This window comes from Eretmochelys imbricata, chromosome 24 (assembly GCF_965152235.1).
Source record: "Eretmochelys imbricata isolate rEreImb1 chromosome 24, rEreImb1.hap1, whole genome shotgun sequence".
Lineage (NCBI taxonomy): Eukaryota > Metazoa > Chordata > Testudines > Cheloniidae > Eretmochelys > Eretmochelys imbricata.
This window is the reverse complement of record NC_135595.1, coordinates 7,946,978-7,964,222: the sequence shown is the minus strand read 5'-3', so window position 1 is coordinate 7,964,222 and position 17,245 is coordinate 7,946,978. Positions and strand designations below refer to the sequence as shown.

Sequence of the window (17,245 nt, the reverse complement as noted above, 5' to 3'; positions counted from 1 at the left end):
CCCGTGCTTGGTGGTTTGCTCTGTAGCCCGGCTGAATTGTTACGAGGGCACTGATTCAAGGTTGCCAATGGCGTCCACAAATCCTGACCTCCCGGTTTGGTGTCAGGTTGGGCCTTGTGAGGTGACGCCCCGGCCCTGTTCGCTGCTTGCCAGTCCTGTTAAGCCTCGACCATGATTCCCTTGGGCCTGCCGTTGGAGGAGCTCAATGCTGTTTGAAAACATTACAAATACATGGGGGCCCCCGCTGCCAGATGAGGTGGCTAACCCAGCCGGTCAAAACCTTTGCATCCAAACTGTAGGTGGAAAACTGGATGTCTGACCAAATGAAATATTTTGCAAAGAGTCTCTGCCTGCTTCCCATGGAAAGCTTTGATGTTTTTCATCAAACAAAAACAAATGCCTAAAAATGGAACAATATAGATTCTGACCTCTGCCACCATGCCTCATGGGAGTTGTAGTCCAGCTGCATCATCTGCCCCATGCTCCTCAGCTGGACTACAACTCCCATGATGCACCATGGCCATAGGACTCCTATGATGCCTGGCCTCACCACTCCAAGAGGGGAGATTATGATGCATCATGGGATATGTAGTCTGAGTAGGGAGTCAGCCTATAGAGAAGAGTGGAGGCAGGAGGCATCTGAGCTACTACTCCCATGAGCTCTATGGAAGCATTTCCAAATTGAACTATTTTGCCTTTTGATTTTTTTTTCAATGAAACTGTTGAAATTTTCCATGGGGGGAGAAGAAACCATTTTCTGACCAGCTCTAGTGGGTAAACATTATCCCAATGTTAGAGACACAAAAAAGCCACATGTGAGAACTCTAGGCAGCCCAGCATGAAGAGCTGGAGAGAACCACAGGGCCGGTCTGTAACCAGCAGCCACAATAACGAGTCCCTTTGTGCTTGTGACAGGCCAGTCTCTTCTCTGTGGGACACGACCTCTACTGGGCTTGCTTCACCACTTGGTGCAATGCAGCCACCTGTGGGGTGACCCTTTGGAAGTATCTGAGGACTGATCACAAGGCGAGAGGGCTACAGCTCTAGCAAATAGGTTTGCATTGGATTGTTTCACTGATGAAGCTGCGAACCAAGGCCACGCTGATGATAGCAGGGGTGATCCAGACAGCCTGGGGCAACAGAGAGAGAATCGGACCATTGCACCAAATGCAACCCCTTCCCCAACTCTTCACACTTACACATAAGCAGCTAAAACTCCATTGTAAGCAAGACATGAGAAGTAATTCTTCTCCTCTACACCACACTGCTATGGCCTCAGCTGGAGAAGTGTGTGCAGTTCTGGACACCACACTTTGGGAAATTGGACAAATTGGAGAAAGTCTAGAGAAGAGCAACACAAATGATTAAAGGTCGAGAACACCTGACCTACGAGGAAAACTTGAAAAAATTGGGTTTGTCTAGTCTGGAGAAGAGACGACTGAGAGGGGACATGAGAACGGTTTTCAAGTACATCAAAGGTTTTTACAAAGAGGAGGGTGAACAATTGTTCTCGTTAACCTCTGAGGATAGGACAAGAAGCAATGGGCTTAAATTGCAGGAAAGGAGGTTTAGGTTGGACATTAGGAAAAACTTCCTAACTGTCAGGGTAGTTAAGCACTGGAATAAATTGCCTAGGGAGGTTGTGGAAGCTCTGTCACTGGAGATTTTTAAGAGCAGGTTAGACAAATACCTATCAGGGATGGTCAGATAATACTTAGGCCCTGGCTACATTTGCAAGTTGGAGCACATTAAATCAGCCCTAACTCCTAAGATGTCCACACTGGCAAGGCACATAGAGCACCCGGACTCTGCAGCTGGAGTGCTCCTGGTAATCCACCTCCACAAGAAGCACAGAGCTTGCTGCGGCCGGCTGGAGTGCCACGGTGCCAGTGTGGATGCCCTGGTCTATTAATGCACTCTGGCTGCCTCTAGGAAGTGTCCTAAAATGCCTGTTCTAGCCACTCTGGTTATCACCTTGAAGTCTACTGCCCTGCCCTCAAGTGACCATACTTGGGGGCGACACCCACCTCCACTCCAAAGAGCACCATGGACACTTCAGAGGCCATGGCAGCCCAGAGTGCAGCAAGGCAGGACAAGGAAAGTGGGAGTGAGGGTGCTGAGGAGGGAGGCCCAGAGCCAGAGGATGGCACAGCATCCCTAGATGCATGCAGCCAGGAGCTGTTTTCAAGCCAGGAGGAAGGTAGCCAGTCACAGCGGATGGTGCTTGGGGAAGCACAAACAGCAGAGGAGGTGCCCGGTAAGCAGTTTTATTTTGAGAAGGGAGTTGTTGGGTGTGGGCTCTTGGGGCCAGGAGGGTTGCAGAAAGAAGGGTTAGGGCTGCATGCATGCCTAGATGCAGAATAGGGCATTGATGTACACTCTCACATCATGGTAATCGGCCTCCGTGATCCCATCGAAAGTCTCAAGCAGAAGCTGGGCAATCTGCTTGCGCAGGTTCCTTGGCAGAACTACTGTGCTCCTTGTCCCAGTAAGGCTAACATGTCCACGCCCCTGTGCCGTGATGGGTGGGGGGACCATTGCTGCACACAGGCAAGCCGCATTGTAGTAGAAGACCCTCCCTTGCTTCCCAGGTCACCCTCAGCAGCAAGATCTCTTCCAGGATGAACCCATCCTGTGGAAAATGTGGGTTGAGTATAAGGCTCCCCTGCAGCTGTTGGCTCTCCCCAAGGCACAGGACCCCAGAGGATAGTACAGCCCTAGAAAAATCAGTCCTCTCAGCCCCTGTGGTTACTCACCATTTTGGGGCTCTTGTGGGTTATGTGCGCTCGCCTTGGGACAGGCAGTTTGTGCTATTGTGTGAACTGTGCTTGTCTTTAAGTTCAGCTGAATCATTGGTCTGACTAGTGTTAACAATGCTGCCTCTGTTAAACGTTGCATTTTGGCTTTACAGATGCAACTTTGAGATCCCAGCCGTCCTTGTTATCAATGGCTGAAAGGCTGCAAAGACTCGGAAAGCGGCCGCGAAGAACTAAAGAGGACCTGTTGCATGAAGTGATGTAGCAGTCCCTTACTGAAAATAAAAAAGTACAGGAGTGGCAGGAGACCGAAAGGAGGCTCTGCCAGGAGAATGCAGATTGCTGGCACCAAAGCACAGAGCGGCTGCTAAGCATCATGGAGCGCCAAGTGGACTCGATAAAGGCGCTCACAGCACTGCAGATGAAGCAGATCTGCACTCGCTCGCTCGCCCGCCCCCTGCCCCCTCACAGCCCTTGTCCCAAAACTCTTTCCTTTGCGCCTCCATGTCACTGCCAACCCACTTGCCTCAACATCCGGTTTCTTATCACCACTAGCTGCCTCCAACACCTGTAGCTTCACCGCCCAGCCCTGCAACCCATGATCCTTACCCACTGCACTCAACCGCCATCACCATGCATTTTAGCCAGCCTGAAGTACAGCACTGATTGCACGGCATTCCACCCAGGAAGGCTGAGTATGATAACAGGACATACGCAAATCGGTGATTGTTCTGTTCCCCATCCCGCCCTCTTCCCTCCTTCCACACAGCACAGATGTGTCTTGCCATGTGTGTTTCTCCAGCAGTTGTGTTTCTTTTCAATAAATGATTTTTTTGGTTTTGGAAACATTCTTTATTGCATTAAGTAAAAATAGCATAGCCCAGGAAAGCAACAGGCACTGCTAGTCAGTGCCTCATACGTAGCAAACACAGATGCCTACTAGCATTGGAACCACTGCACTTCACTCCCTTGCAGGGTACCAAACATTACTGGTGGCTTTCAGCATTGAATTGCTCCCTCAAGGCATATCTAATCCTTACAGCCCCGTGCTGGACCCCTCTAATAGCCCTGGTCTCTGGCTGTTCAAATTCAGCCTACAGGCATTCAACCTCAGCAGCCCATGCTTGAGTGAAGCTGTCACCCTTCCCTTCACAAACTTTATGGAGGGTACAGCATGCGGATATAACCGTGGGGATGTTGTCATCAGCCAGGTTCAGCTTCCCATACAGACAGCGCCAGCGGCCCTTTAAATGGCCAAAAGCACACTCAACAGTCATTCTGCGCTGACTCAGCCTGTTGATGAACCTCTCCTTGGTGCTGTCAAGGCTCCCTGTGTATAGTTTCATGAGCCATGGCATTAAAGCGTATGCGGGTTCTCCAAGGATCACAATGTATATTTCAATTTCCCCTACGGCGATCTTCTGGTCCGGGAAGAAAGTCTCGGCTTGCAGCTTCCTGAGCAGGCCTGTGTTCTGAAAGATGCGTGCATCATGCACCTTTTCAGACCAGCCTGCGTTAATGTCTGAAACACCCATGGTAATCCACAAGCACCTGGAGAAACATCGAGAGATACCCCTTCTGATCTAGATACTCGGAGGTTAGGTGGTCTGTTGCAAGAATTGGAATGTGCGTGCCATCTATCACCCCTCCGCAGTTAGGGAAACCCATTTGCTCAAAGCCATCCGCAATGTCATGCACATTGCCCAGAATCACAGTTCTTCTGAGAAGGATGCGATTAATGGCCCTGCACACTTGCATCAACGTGATTCTAATGGTAGACTTGCCCACACCGAACCAGTTAGCGACCGATCAGTAGCTGTCTGGAGTAGCCAGTTTCCAGATTGCAATCGCCACCCGCTTCTCCACTGGCAGGACAGCTCTCAATCTCATGTCCTTGTGCCGCAGGGTGGGGGCGAGCTCATCCCACAGTCCCATAAAAGTGGCTTTTCTCAGCCGAAAGTTCTGCAGCCACTGCTTGTCAACCCAGACTTGCCTGACGATGTGATCCCACCACTCATTGCTTGTTTCCCGAGCCCAAAAGCGGCTTTCCACGGTGGTGAGCATGTCCGTGAATGCCACAAGCAGTCTCTTGTCGCATGCGTTATGCATGTCGACATCATCGTCAGACTCCTCACTGTCATTTTGTCGTTTAAGGAGTAACTCGAGTGCAATTTGTGACGTGCTGGTGAGACCCATCAGTATATTCCTCACAAGTTCAGGATCCATTCTCGCAGACCGAAAGGGAAGACAGAGTGCAAAAACTGTTGAAAGATGGGGCCAAATGTGGATGGAAGCACAGAGATTGCTGGGCAAGTGAAGCGATGCATCGTGGGGCATTGGGACAGGACCCAGGATGCCCCGTGACCCCTTCCCACAAGCCTCAGCACCAGAATGGGAAGAGGTGCTCTGTGGGATAGCTGCCCATAATGCACCGCTGCAAGTGCTGCAAATGTGGCCACGTCACGGCGCTTGCAGCTGACAGTGTGAACACATGGCAGCGCTTTCCCTGCTGCGGTCTCTGAGGGCTGGGTTTAACTCCCGGCGCTCTACATCTGCAAGTGTAGCCATGCCCTTAGTTGTGCCATGAATGCAGGGGACTGGACTAGATGACCTCTCGAGGTACCTTCCAATCCTACACTTCTATGATTCTATCATGTAGTGGCTGTGTGATGGGTTGCCCCCTGCCTCCGGGATGCCACCTGATGTACTGGGGTACCACTGAGCTTGCCTGTTTCACCAGCCTGGCCTCCCTTACGCTGTCCTACTGAGCCAGGCCCTCAGGCCTCCTCCAGCATCCACACAGGCAGGGACACACCCAATTGCAGAAGGACACAGACACTGAAATCAGCTCTGCATGGGAAGACTCAGCTAGGGAATTGCCCAGCACTCAAGTGCACACCCCCGCTGGGGTGTAAACCCAAAATGGTACTGTCTTGCGCTGTACAGAGAACTATACAGCGTAAGCTCATTGAAATTCGCTCCCTCCCTCAATGTGGAGAAAGATATTCACAGCTTTTTGCTCCCCAGAGAAAACAAAAAGTTTATTAACTACAAAAGAGAGATTTCAAGTGATTATAAGGGGTAGCAAACAGATCAAAGCAGATTACCTAGCAAATGAAACAAACACACAAGCTAAGCTTAATATACTAAATAAACTGGTTATCATAGAACCATAGAATATCAGGGTTAGAAGGGACCTCAGGAGGTCATCTAGTCCAACCCCCTGCTCAAAGCAGGACCAATTCCCAGTTAAATCATCCCAGCCAGGGCTTTGTCAAGCCTGACCTTAAAAACTTCTAAGGAAGGAGATTCCACCACCTCCCTAGGTAACGCATTCCAGTGTTTCACCACCCTCCTAGTGAAAAAGTTTTTCCTAATATCCAACCTAAACCTCCCCCACTGCAACTTGAGACCATTACTCCTTGTTCTGTCATCAGCTACCACTGAGAACAGTCTAGATCCCTCCTCTTTGGAACCCCCTTTCAGGTAGTTGAAAGCAGCTATCAAATCCCACCTCATCCTTCTCTTCCGCAGACTAAACAATCCCAGTTCCCTCAGCCTCTCCTCATAAGTCATGTGTTCCAGTCCCCTAATCATTTTTGTTGCCCTCCGCTGGACTCTTTCCAATTTTTCCACATCCTTCTTGTAGTGTGGGGCCCAAAACTGGACACAGTACTCCAGAGGAGGCCTCACCAGTGTCGAATAGAGGGGAACGATCACGTCCCTCGATCTGCTGGCAATGCCCCTACCTATACATCCCTAAATGCCATTGGCCTTCTTGGCAACAAGGGCACACTGTTGACTCATATCCAGCTTCTCGTCCACTGTAACCCCTAAGTCCTTTTCTGCAGAACCTAGCAACTATAACTAGCAATTTCTCACCCTAAATGTTGTGTTAGGCAGATTGCAGAGGTTCTTGAAGGCAAGCTGCTCTTGCTTGCAGCTTGGAACTCCAGGTATCTCTTTCACAGGCCAGACACTTTCCCCCACTTTGTCTTTGTTTCTTAGATGTTTTCAGCAGTTATCCTGGGCTGGGATTCAGTGACAAATGAACACTGATTAAGTCACTCGCCTGCATTAAGTAGGCTTTATATAGGGTTGGAATCCTTTGTTTTCCAGAGTGGTTCCACCCCTCCCCCCGCCCGCCATATACACACACATTCAGTGGAAAAATACTGGTATTCTACTATGGATGCCGTGATCACATGACCCTGCAGCCATAACCCAAAGTCTATTTGCAGTATCCACAGGAAGGCTTTCCAGGAAGGTGGGAGATCTGCATCTTCAAAGACCTATTGTCTTTCCTAATGGCCCATCTAGAGTGATTGCATTCTGTCTGGTGGGCGTTCCCCGGGTGTAAACCCCCTTGTAATTGATCATAGACTATCAGGGTTGGAAGGGACCTCAGGAGGTCATCTAGTCCAACCCCCGTGCTCAAAGCTGGACCAATCCCCAATTTTTGCCCCAGATCCCTAAATGGCCCCCTCAAGGATAACTTCAGATGCAGAAATGATACAGGCCTGCAAATGGGATAATCATATTCAGCAAATCATAACCTTTCCAGTGGTATCTCACATGCCTTATCTTGTACAACCTATATTGTAGTTATGCTATAATATTATAACAATATTTCATGGACTATCAGGGTTGGAAGGGACCTCAGGAGGTCATCTAGTCCAACCCCCTGCTCAAAGCAGGACCAATCCCCCAATTTTTGTCCCAGATCCCTAAATGGTCCCCTCAAGGATTGAGCTCACAACCCCAGCTTTAGCAGGCCAATCCTCAGACCACTAAGCTATCCCTCCCCCCATATTCTAGGAAGAATAGGGGGCATACCTCATAGGCTGCATGAGCCCAGCTGGCAGGAGGAAGAGATAATTAGGCCTGGTAAGCTGAACCTGGCATCTGTTTTATGCTCCGTTCCTCTTTCTGTTTGGGTGTGGAACAGCTGTGTTTATTTTTGCACTTCGTGTGAGATGTGGGTGGGGAAGGAGAGAAATTTTGGCAGAAGTAGAAATAGATGCCCAATACACCGGCTCCGAACCAAGCTCAGACGCTGGTTGCCCAGAGGTCTGTTGTCGCTGTTTGCTGGTTTTACTGTAACCTGCATTTCCTGCTAAGCAATGGCCGACTCAGCCCTCTGCTGCTTATTTTGTGCCTTGCACGCTCACGTTCCCAGGATTGCCAACTCCAAGCATTTAAAAATCATGAGTAGGCCCCCATCCCCACATAATGGTTGCCTTGATTATTTTTTTTTAACAATACCACATGTTTTGGGCTCTTTTAAAACTTGCTTTCCTGTTTTTGAATCATTAAGGGGCCATGCCGTCAAGCTTTTCTCTGCAACCCCAAAGTGCTGGAAACTGGTTCTTTTTGGTTTGTTAAATGAAAGCTGGGAGTCTCGTGGGATCCCGTGACTCCAGAAGCTGGGGCTTAAAAGCACCAAATATCGTGAGACCTGTGATAAAAACCATGAGAGTTGGCGCCACTGTGTCGGCACACGTTCCTGCAGCATGAGGCTGTAACGAGGCCACAGGCTGAAGTGGATGCTGCCCTGTCTTGATGCAAAGACTCGTCCTTTGGGGGGCGAACTCCAGGAGAGGCAGCTTGATCTCTTCCCAAGCGCAGTATGGAAGCCACAGGTCCTAGTGAAATACTTTAAATTCATAGCTACAGCAACATCATCATGGATGAAACTGGAACTCCATGTCTGCAAAATCCCAGCCGCCACATCTGTCTCCAGGTCCTACTTCCTCTTAGGGCTTGTCTACGTTACCGCTGGAGTTGATACGAGTTACGCTGCTCAGGGGTCTGAAACCCCCCCTTAAAGTGGTGTCTGCACCACGGGAGACGCCGTCCAGCCGACATAGCTCCCGCCTCTCGTTGAGGGGGAGTAATTACGTCCACCTCTCCCAGGCGCCCTACGCTGGTGCCGTTGCATTGATGCAGCAGTGCCAATTTAGCGTGGCAGTGAAGACAAGCCCTGAGAGACTTGCGGGGCCCAGCAGAGGGTGCTACATCACACGATCTATCTGCAAACCCAGAGCCCATTTTTTCAACTCCTGAAACTTCCGCAGAACTTTCATGGGCGATCTTACACCATTTCCAGCTGTATTAGAACAGGGTGAGCTTTATGTCACGGTTGAGGTGCATGCTGGGAGGGGCCCGGTGCATGCTGGGAAAGGCGTGTCCCTGAGCCTGGGTCCCGCCGCCCGGGGACGTCCCGCCAATGAAGCGTTAAAGGGCAGGAACAGCCACCGCCCGGCCCGGGGGGTCCGTCCGTCCAGGCTGCTTCCCTGGCGCCCATCAACGCAGCGTCTGGGCCCCTCCGAGGCCTCGTCCCCACCCCTGTGGGGGGCTGGGCCATTCTCCCCACTGCACAGAGGGGCCCAGGCGGCTCAGTGACCAGCCTGGGTCCCACGGGGAGTCTGTGGGGCTGCAGGGACTCAGACCCGGGTCTCCCCAGTGCCCGACTGGTGCCCAAACCAGGGCCAGGGGTCCCCGCCCAGGGCTTCCCCCCACACCCCACACACACTTCCTGGTGTTTGTTCTTCGCCTGCCGCCCATTCCTGTCATTTCCCGACCCCTAGTCCTTGTGTTTCGAGGAGTAAATAACAGGAGCCTCCAGCGGCTCCTTCTCCAGCTCTGGGCTCCGGTCAATAAACTCAGCCTGGTTGTCTCTGTAAGGCCTGGCCGTGCTGGGGCCGAGTGGGGCGCTGGCTGGGGGGGTCACTGCTCAGCTGGGGGGGTCCTAGTCCATGGGGGCAGCGGAGCTGGGAACTCGGCCAGTGGGCAGCGCCAGGGGCTGGGCACCCCAGGGGGATCCTGGGCAATTGGGGGGCGCCGATCGCTGACCTGTCAAGGGCTGAGCGGGGAGGGGGGTTGTGCTGTCCATGGAGGGGGAGTCGGGGGTCTGACGCCCAGCAAGGCCAGACAAGGCTCCTCACAGCGGGGCAGGAGGTCATGGGGGGCCTCCCAGCCTGGCACCCCAGGGGTGCAGTGGGAGCAGAGAGAGAGCAAAGGCCCCACATGTGGCCTCCGTGGACCCTGTGATTATGGCCCCGCAGCTGGGCCGTGCCCTCTGCACCCCGTTGTGTTATAACCTGGTCCCGGGCAGGGTACCCCCGGGTAGGGTTCCCAGGTGTCCGGCTTTCGACCGGACAGTAAAAGCCCGGTCGGCGGCGCTGCGGGGCTAAGGCAGGTTCCCTGCCTGCCCTGGCTCCGTGCGGCTCCTAGGTGCAGGGGCGGCCATAGGGGCTCCGCGAACTGCCCCCTCTCCGAGCGCTGGCTCCACACTCCAAGGTGGCGGGGCTTGCGGGTGGGGGCAGAGCTCGGAGCCGCCCCTGGAATTGTGCCGCCCCAAACACGTGCTTGTTTGCTGGTGCCGAGAGCCGGTCCTGTCCTGGCCGCGCTGACACCTAGGGGGCTGCAGGAACACGCCAGGCTCTTCCCAGGCGCCGGCTGAGCTCAGGTCTGCCCGGAGACCACAACCCGAACCCCCTCCCACACCCCAAGCCCTGCCCAGCCCGGTGACAGTGGGGCAGAGCGAGCAACGGAGGGAGGGGGGATGGAGTGAGTGGGGTGGGGCCGGGGAAAGGGTGTGGTTTTGTGCAATTAAAAAGTTGGCAACCCACACCCAGGCCAAGCCAAATCGAACGCTCGGTGGGTGGCGTGTGGGTGTGGGGAGTGTTTGTGGGCGTAGGTGTGGGTGTGTGCAGGGGTGTGGGTGTGTATCGTGGGGGTGTCTATGGGTGTGTGTATGTTGTCTGTGCGGGGGTGTATGGGTGGGTGGGGGGTGTGTGTGTGTGGGTGGGTGGGGGTGTATGGTGTGTATCGTGGGGGTGTGTGTGTGGGTGGGTGTGTCTGTGGGTGGGGGTGGGTGGACACACGTGGGCCCACAGGCGGGGCGGGATCAGGCTGCTCAGCCCAGCTCTGTGTCTGTCTGTGCCCAGTGGCCTCACACTCTGTCCTGTTCCCCCCCAGCCCCGGCCCATCCTGCCGGGGGGTGGGGGGGGCTTTGGCTTCCCATCAGTCTGGGCTCTGCCCCCCCCCCAGCAGGGGTCTCCCTGTGCCCCCCACTCCCTAACGGGGAGTTTGTCTCCCACTTCCCACGGGTGACTTCCAGGGATGAGCCCCCCCCTCCACACAACCTCCACTGGGAGGCAATATCTGGGGGGAACAGGGGGAGTAGGATCCCTGGAGGCTGGGGGGCCCTGCCCCCTTTCATGCACCAGCCCCCCAGGGGCCGATTTCTGTGCTGTGTGACCCCCACACACACACACACATCTGCCAGGGCCAGACCCCTGTCGAAGGAGCAGCGGGGGCCCGGATTGCTGCACCCCCCCGCCCCAGTGTCTGGGTGGGGGCAGAGAAAGGGGCGGGTGAGTCCCTCCCCCTGGCAGTGGAGACAGGCAAGGCTGGAAGGGGCAAGGGAGGTTCTTTGTGTCAGCTCTGCTCCCTCCCACTTCCCCCGTCTCTTCTCTTTGCCCCCAGCTGGGAACCAGGCGTCTCTGCTGTCCCGGCAGGTCCCGGCGGGTCCCACAGCAGCGAAGGGCGATGGGGCGAATCCCCCACAGACCAGGCGGCCCTTGGACAGGGATTCTCCTGGCAGGTCAGAGAGGGAGAACATGGGACCCAGGTGTCCGGGGCAAAAAGGGCTGCAATAAGAGCCAGTGTCAATGAAAGCGGGGGGGCTGTGGGTCGGGACTCAGGGGCACCGGCAGAGCTGGGCTAGGGGCACCCCAGGGCTGGAGTAGCCGGAGGGGGGCTCTGACCTTCCTTTCCCAGGCTGGGTCCAACCCCACCCTCCCCCGAGGCTGTGCCCCAAAGCCGCGGGGACACGCACAGAAGCCCCGTTGTGTCCCGCAGCGGGGATCAGCTGTTTGCTTGTGTCTCTCTGTGCTAGAGAACTGGGGGACACACACCCAGCCCCCCCCCCCCACTGAACTCCCTCCCCCCAGATCTAGCAGGCGGAACCAGAGCCAGGCAGAGACCCAGGGACCAGGCAGCCCATGGGGGGCGGGGGGATAAGGGAGAAGACCCTTCCCCCCCCCGCCCCCGGGTTCCTTCCTCCAAAGCAAAGGGGAAGTGAGCGGAGGAGGCTGGGAGGGGAAATCTGAGGCCGGAGGGGCCCCGTGGGACTGCCCTGCCTGTGGGTCCGGACTTCAGGGTCCCGGCCCAGAGACGCCTCCCCTGGGTCGAGGCAGGTCTGGCTGCAGCAAAAGGCGGCGGGGCAGCACCTGGAGAGGGGTCCCTTGCAGCTGAGAGGGTGGAGCCGGGGTGGGGGGACCCAGGTGTCCCGGACACCAAGGACTGTAACAGGGGACAGTGCAAATGCAAACGGAGGGGCTGCAGGTCGGGAGTGAGGGGCACCAGTTGGTATCTGTCTCTCTGGTCTCCCCCCTGCAGCCTCCATCCTGGGCTCCTGCCTCCAGCCGGTGCAGGCCCAGACCCCGGTGACCATCGTCCTCACCCCACCAAGCCCCGCGGTGGGAGGGGGCGTCCGCCTGGCCCCGCAGAATCCGCCACAGGACTTCGTGCTCTGCAGCTGGTTCCGATCAGCGACCGCCACGGATGGAAACAGCCAGATCCTCACCTACTACCCACAAACACCCCCCGTCCAGACCAAGGACTGGGCCCACACGGGGCGGGAGACAGCGGGGCCGGGCTGCGCCCTGCACATCTCAGGGTTAACGCTCAAGGACACCGGGAGCTACACGGTGCTGATTCAGAGCCCGACTAGCCCTGCCCTTGCCACGGTGCATCTGCCCGTCTCTGGTAAGTGCCACCCCCGGGCCCTGCCCCTTCCCCATCCCTGCCCCAGCGATGGGCTCTGGGCCTCTCCCCCGGGGATGAGCCTGGCTGGGTCATGGGGGGGACCTGTCCCCAAACACAGACCCTGCCCTGTATGTGGCATCCCACCCCCCCTGCCCCCAAGAGATGATGACCCCCCCAATACACAGAGATGTGGGGCTCTGGGCCCCCAGACGCCCGCTCCCTGAGCTGGGAGCCAGGACTGAATATGGATGGGGAGTGACCCCCCCCCCCAACAGCTGCTGCTGTCGCAGTTGGTATAATCTGTATTAACCCCATTGTGCCGGCTCCACAGACCTCCCCACGCAGACCCCACTCCCCTGCCCTGCCCGGATCGAACCCAGGAGTCCTGGCTCCCAGCCCCCCCTGCTCTAACCCACCAGCCCCCACTCCCCTCCCAGAGCTGGGGAGAGAACCCAGGAGTCCTGGATCTCAGAGCCCCACTCTTTCCCATGTTGCTGTGTAGCCCTACAATAAAGTCTCTCTACCGCCACCAGGGAGCTGGGTCTGAATCCTCCACAGGGCTGTGGGGCAGGAGCCCCGTAGAGCGAGGGCTCCCCTGGGGTCGGGGTGGATCCAACTGCTCCCCCCAGTGATGCTCTCTCTGTTCCCAGATGGAAGAACGTGCCGCAGACACAGGGATCCCAGTGCTGGCACCAATGCCCCAGTGCGGCACTAGGGGCCCAGGCTGCAGGGAGCGGCGTGGGGGGATTGTTACTGACCGTGTGATCCAACCCTCCCCACATCTCTCCTCCAGACACCCCTCGTCCAGGTCTCTCTGCCGGGGCCGTTGCTGGGATCGTCATCGGGTCACTGGCGGGGGCAGCGCTGGTCGGAGTTGGGGCCTATTTCCTCTGTGAGTAACACCCGGCCGCCCTGGGAGAGCCAGGACTCCTGGGTTCTCTCCCAGCTCTGGGAGGGGACTTGGGTCTAGTGGTTAGACTGGTGGTTGTGGGGAGGAAGCCAGGACTCCTGGGTTCTCTCCCTGGCTCTGGGAGGGGAGTGGGGTCTCGTGGTTAGAGGAGGGGGGGCTGGGAGCCAGGACCCCAATTCCAGCATCTCTGATGATTCCTCCCAGACTCTTGCTGCCGGAACGAGACCCCCAAGGAGAACGGGGCACCCGTCCTGGTGTACGAAAACCTGCCCCGACAGCCAGGCCAGGGTCAGTGGTGAGTGACAAGGCTCCAGTCCCCCCCCTTATTCCAGTCACGCTCCCTCCTGAGTCCTGACCCGCAGCCCCCAGCCAGTTTACCCTGTCCCCTTTGGGCGGGGGTGGGGGAGAGTTACACAAACCCTGGGTCCCACTGACTCTCCCAGGGTCCCTCCCCCCACCCCGAGCTTGGCTGGAGGGGTGGGGGGGTCTCTATGGTCCGGTGCTAAAGCCCCTCTTGCCTCTGTCTCCCCCGGCCCAGCCCGGGAGCCCCCCTGACCCCAGCCCCACATACCAGGTGCGCACCGGCCCCTTGCGCTGTATCCTCCCCCTGAGGAGGGTTCGGACCCAGTGGGGGGAGGGGGGAGGTGCCCCCCAGAAGCCCTATGGCTGAGAACAGGGCTGGTTAACACATCCCAGAGCAGGGGGGAGCAGAGTGAGCCAGAAGGGGACCAGCCGGGAGCCTCAGGGCTGAGGGGAGGCGCTATGGGGGGCCCAGCACTGGGAGGGGGAGGATGGGCCCCTGGTGTAGGAGGGGCTGTTGGGGCCCCACGGGGGGGGGGAGGGGACTGGGCCCTCCCTTGGGGCGTCTCTGGCTGAATCGTCCCCGTTTCCCCCAGACGTTGCAGCCCCAACAGCAGGACGTGCACAAGGAGCTGAAGAAGTGATGCCCCCTCCTGCCCCCTGGAGCCCCCTGGTGCATGCTGGGAGGGGCCCGGTGCATGCTGGGAAAGGCGCGTCCCCGAGCCTGGGTCCCGCCGCCCGGGGACGTCCCGCCAATGAAGCGTTAAAGGGCAGGAACAGCCACCGCCCGGCCCGGGGGGTCCGTCCGTCCAGGCTGCTTCCCTGGCACCCATCACCGCAGCGTCTGGGCCCCTCCAAAGAAATCAGAAACTCGGTGCCTGTGAGTGGCTCTGGTGCCATTGTGCCCAGCACAGTATTTGGGAGCCCACCTCTGCCAGCAGCTTGGTGACGTCTCAGGACCAAACACCCCCCAGCCTGGGGCACGTGCCCTGTTTTCTGCCTGCCTGACCTGAGCCTGGCGTGCTGAGCTATGTCCCACCCCAGGCCGCGGGAGCTCCCCACTGCACAGAGAGGCCCGGGCAGCTCAGTGACCAGCCTGGGTCCCACGGGGAGTCTGTGGGGCTGCAGGGACTCAGACCCGGGTCTCCCCAGTGCCCCACTGGTGCCCAAACCAGGGCCAGGGGTCCCCGCCCAGGGCTTCCCCCCCACCCTGCCTCCAGTACCCGGCCCTGTGTCTTCTCCTCCCTGGGGCAGTTCTCCCGTGCAGAGCTGTGAACAGCGATGCTGACCCGCCTGGCTGGGACCCGGGACCCCTGGCGGAGGGCACAGGGCGCCGAGGGGCTCACGGGGCCCCCAGCTCTGACGTCTACAGACCAGCCCCCAAAGGGGCTTTTGGGGTCCCTGCCCAGAGCTGGCATCGCTGGGCACGGTGACCATGGCGAGCCGAGTGCCTGGGGTCACATCTGGGGCTGTGTGTCTGGCCTGGATCTCAGGGGCTGGCTCCAGCCGGGCAGCGGGAGGCGCCAGGCCCGTCCCTGGCAGACAGGAGGCACCGGGCTGTTCTCTCTGTGCCCGGCTCCGGGGGAGCTGGGTGGTGCCGAGCTTGCCAGGCGGCTGGTTCCACCCGGAGCCAGGCCCCAGCAGCGTCTGCCCCAGCTCCAGGGAAGCAGCCGGCAGGGAAAAGGGCCCAGTGCAGGGGGCAGGCGTTTCTGAGGACAGACGCTGGCTTGGTGGGAGCTATCGCGGGGTGCGGATTGCACCCAGGGTCCTGCCCCGAGGGGAGGAGCTGCCAGCGGGTTTGTCTCCTGCAGAGAGCATTGGAGCCCGGGCGGCTGGGAGCCGGATGCTGGGGGGAGCTGAACCTGCAGGAGCTGCCAGAGGCGGGTTCGGGACATCGGGACGCTGGGAAATGCGTCCCCAGTTTGTTCTCCATGTTACCCATTGTCCCATTAACTCCATGAGAACATAAGAACAGCCAGAGTGGGTCAGACCCAAGGTCCATCCAGCCCAGTGTCCTGTCTGCCAACAGTGGCCAGGGCTGGGTGCCCCAGAGGGAATGAACAGAACAGGGACTCGCCCAGTGATCATCCCCTGTCGCCCATTCCCAGCTCCTGGCAAACAGAGGCTAGGGACACCATCCCTGCCCATCTTAGCGAATAGCTATTGATGGACCAATCCTCCAGGAACTTATCGAGTTCTTTTTTGAACCCTGTTATAGTCTTGGCCTTCACAACATCCTCTGGCAGGGAGTTCCACAGGTTGACGGTGCGTTGCGAGAAGAAAGACTTCCTTGTGTTTGTTCTAAACCTGCTGCCCGTTACTGTCATTTCTCGATCCCTAGTTACGAGGAGTAAATAACAGGAGCCTCCAGCAGCTCCTTCTCCAGCTCTGGGCTCCGGTCAATAAACTCAGCCTGGTTGTTTCTGTAAGGCCTGGCCATGCTGGGGCCGAGTGGGGCGCTGGCTGGGGAGTCACAGTCACATGCTGGTATGCATCCGATGAAGTGAGCTGTAGCTCACGAAAGCTTATGCTCAAATAAACTGGTTAGTCTCTAAGGTGCCACAAGTACTCCATTTCCCTTCCCACTCTCTCTTGCCTATTTAGACTGTAGGCTCTTTGGGGCTCCTGTCTTACTAGAAGCTTGTACAGCACCTAGCACAATGGGACGTTGATCTCAATTAGAGCCTCTATGTGCTACTGCAATACAAATAAAGTAGGTTTCAGAGTAGCAGCCGTGTTAGTTTGTATCCGCATCTGATGAAGTGAGCTGTAGCTCACGAAAGCTTATGCTCAAATAAATTGGTTAGTCTCTAAGGTGCCACAAGTCCTCCTTTTCTTTTTGCGAACCCTTTAGCTCTCACCTTGCAGGGGGGAAGGGCCCAGGCCATCAGTTGCCAGGAAACAGGGTGTCAGCCATTCTCTGTGTCCAGACCCCTGCACACACCTGCCCCCTAGGGCTCTGCAGTAATCATACACCCTTACCCCACCACCTAGATACTTAAGAACTGCATAGGGGAAACTGAGGCACCCCCACACTATTCAGAGGAAACATTGAGAACAGTCCCACTTCGTCACATCTCTGCCCCCTTCGAGACCGAACTGAGCGGAGTCACTTTAGCCAGTGACCTGGGGAAGTTTGAAGCCACCATGGATGCCCCAGCATCTCTCCCATTCCTTGGTAGGAGTTACACCAGGCCCTTCCAGTTTCACGCCCTCCCTTAGGTCGGGGGCGGTCGATAGCACTCGCAGGCCGCATGTGGGAAGGCTTATGCAGCCCATGCCCTTTGGCCACCCCCAAAACTCCAGGGGGTCAAACTGGGATTGGGTCTTCTCCCCAACAAGCTGGCCAAACACAGCCACTTGGTTATAGGACCGCTTAACTTTCTTAACAGCTTTCACTCCATCTGAGACCTTCTCAAAGCTATCCACACTGGATCTTTCAACAGGAAAGTCAGTGGATCCATTCACAACAGAAAATTTCTGGCTGTTAGGAACTGAAACT

At 56.9% G+C, this 17,245-nt stretch overlaps 1 protein-coding gene across 2 annotated transcripts; it reads left to right on the top strand.

The window, feature by feature from the left end:
- The first annotated feature begins 8,747 nt into the window (after nucleotides 1-8,747).
- LOC144279850 (cell adhesion molecule CEACAM3-like) lies at nucleotides 8,748-16,540 on the top strand. Of its 2 annotated transcripts, none has more exons than XM_077841540.1 (6): nucleotides 8,748-8,880; nucleotides 11,250-11,367; nucleotides 12,165-12,533; nucleotides 13,327-13,425; nucleotides 13,648-13,731; nucleotides 14,340-16,540. In XM_077841540.1, the coding sequence occupies exons 2-6, from the start codon at nucleotides 11,313-11,315 to the stop codon at nucleotides 14,690-14,692; spliced, it is 960 nt and encodes a 319-aa protein (XP_077697666.1). In that variant the 5' UTR covers nucleotides 8,748-8,880; nucleotides 11,250-11,312; the 3' UTR covers nucleotides 14,693-16,540. The 2 variants fall into 2 exon arrangements, with proteins under 2 accessions (XP_077697666.1, XP_077697667.1); XM_077841541.1 differs by having other exon boundaries at nucleotides 13,648-13,738; nucleotides 14,340-14,473.
- The last annotated feature ends 705 nt before the right edge of the window (nucleotides 16,541-17,245 follow it).

Excerpts from the sequence above, each read along its gene's own strand:
- LOC144279850 (XM_077841540.1), top strand. The coding sequence starts at position 11,313 with ATGGGGCGAATCCCCCACAGACCAGGCGGCCCTTGGACAGGGATTCTC. Across the intron at positions 11,368-12,164 it reads GACAGGGATTCTCCTGGCAG|CCTCCATCCTGGGCTCCTGC; the intron begins GTCAGAGAGGGA and ends TCCCCCCTGCAG. Across the intron at positions 13,426-13,647 it reads AGTTGGGGCCTATTTCCTCT|ACTCTTGCTGCCGGAACGAG; the intron begins GTGAGTAACACC and ends GATTCCTCCCAG.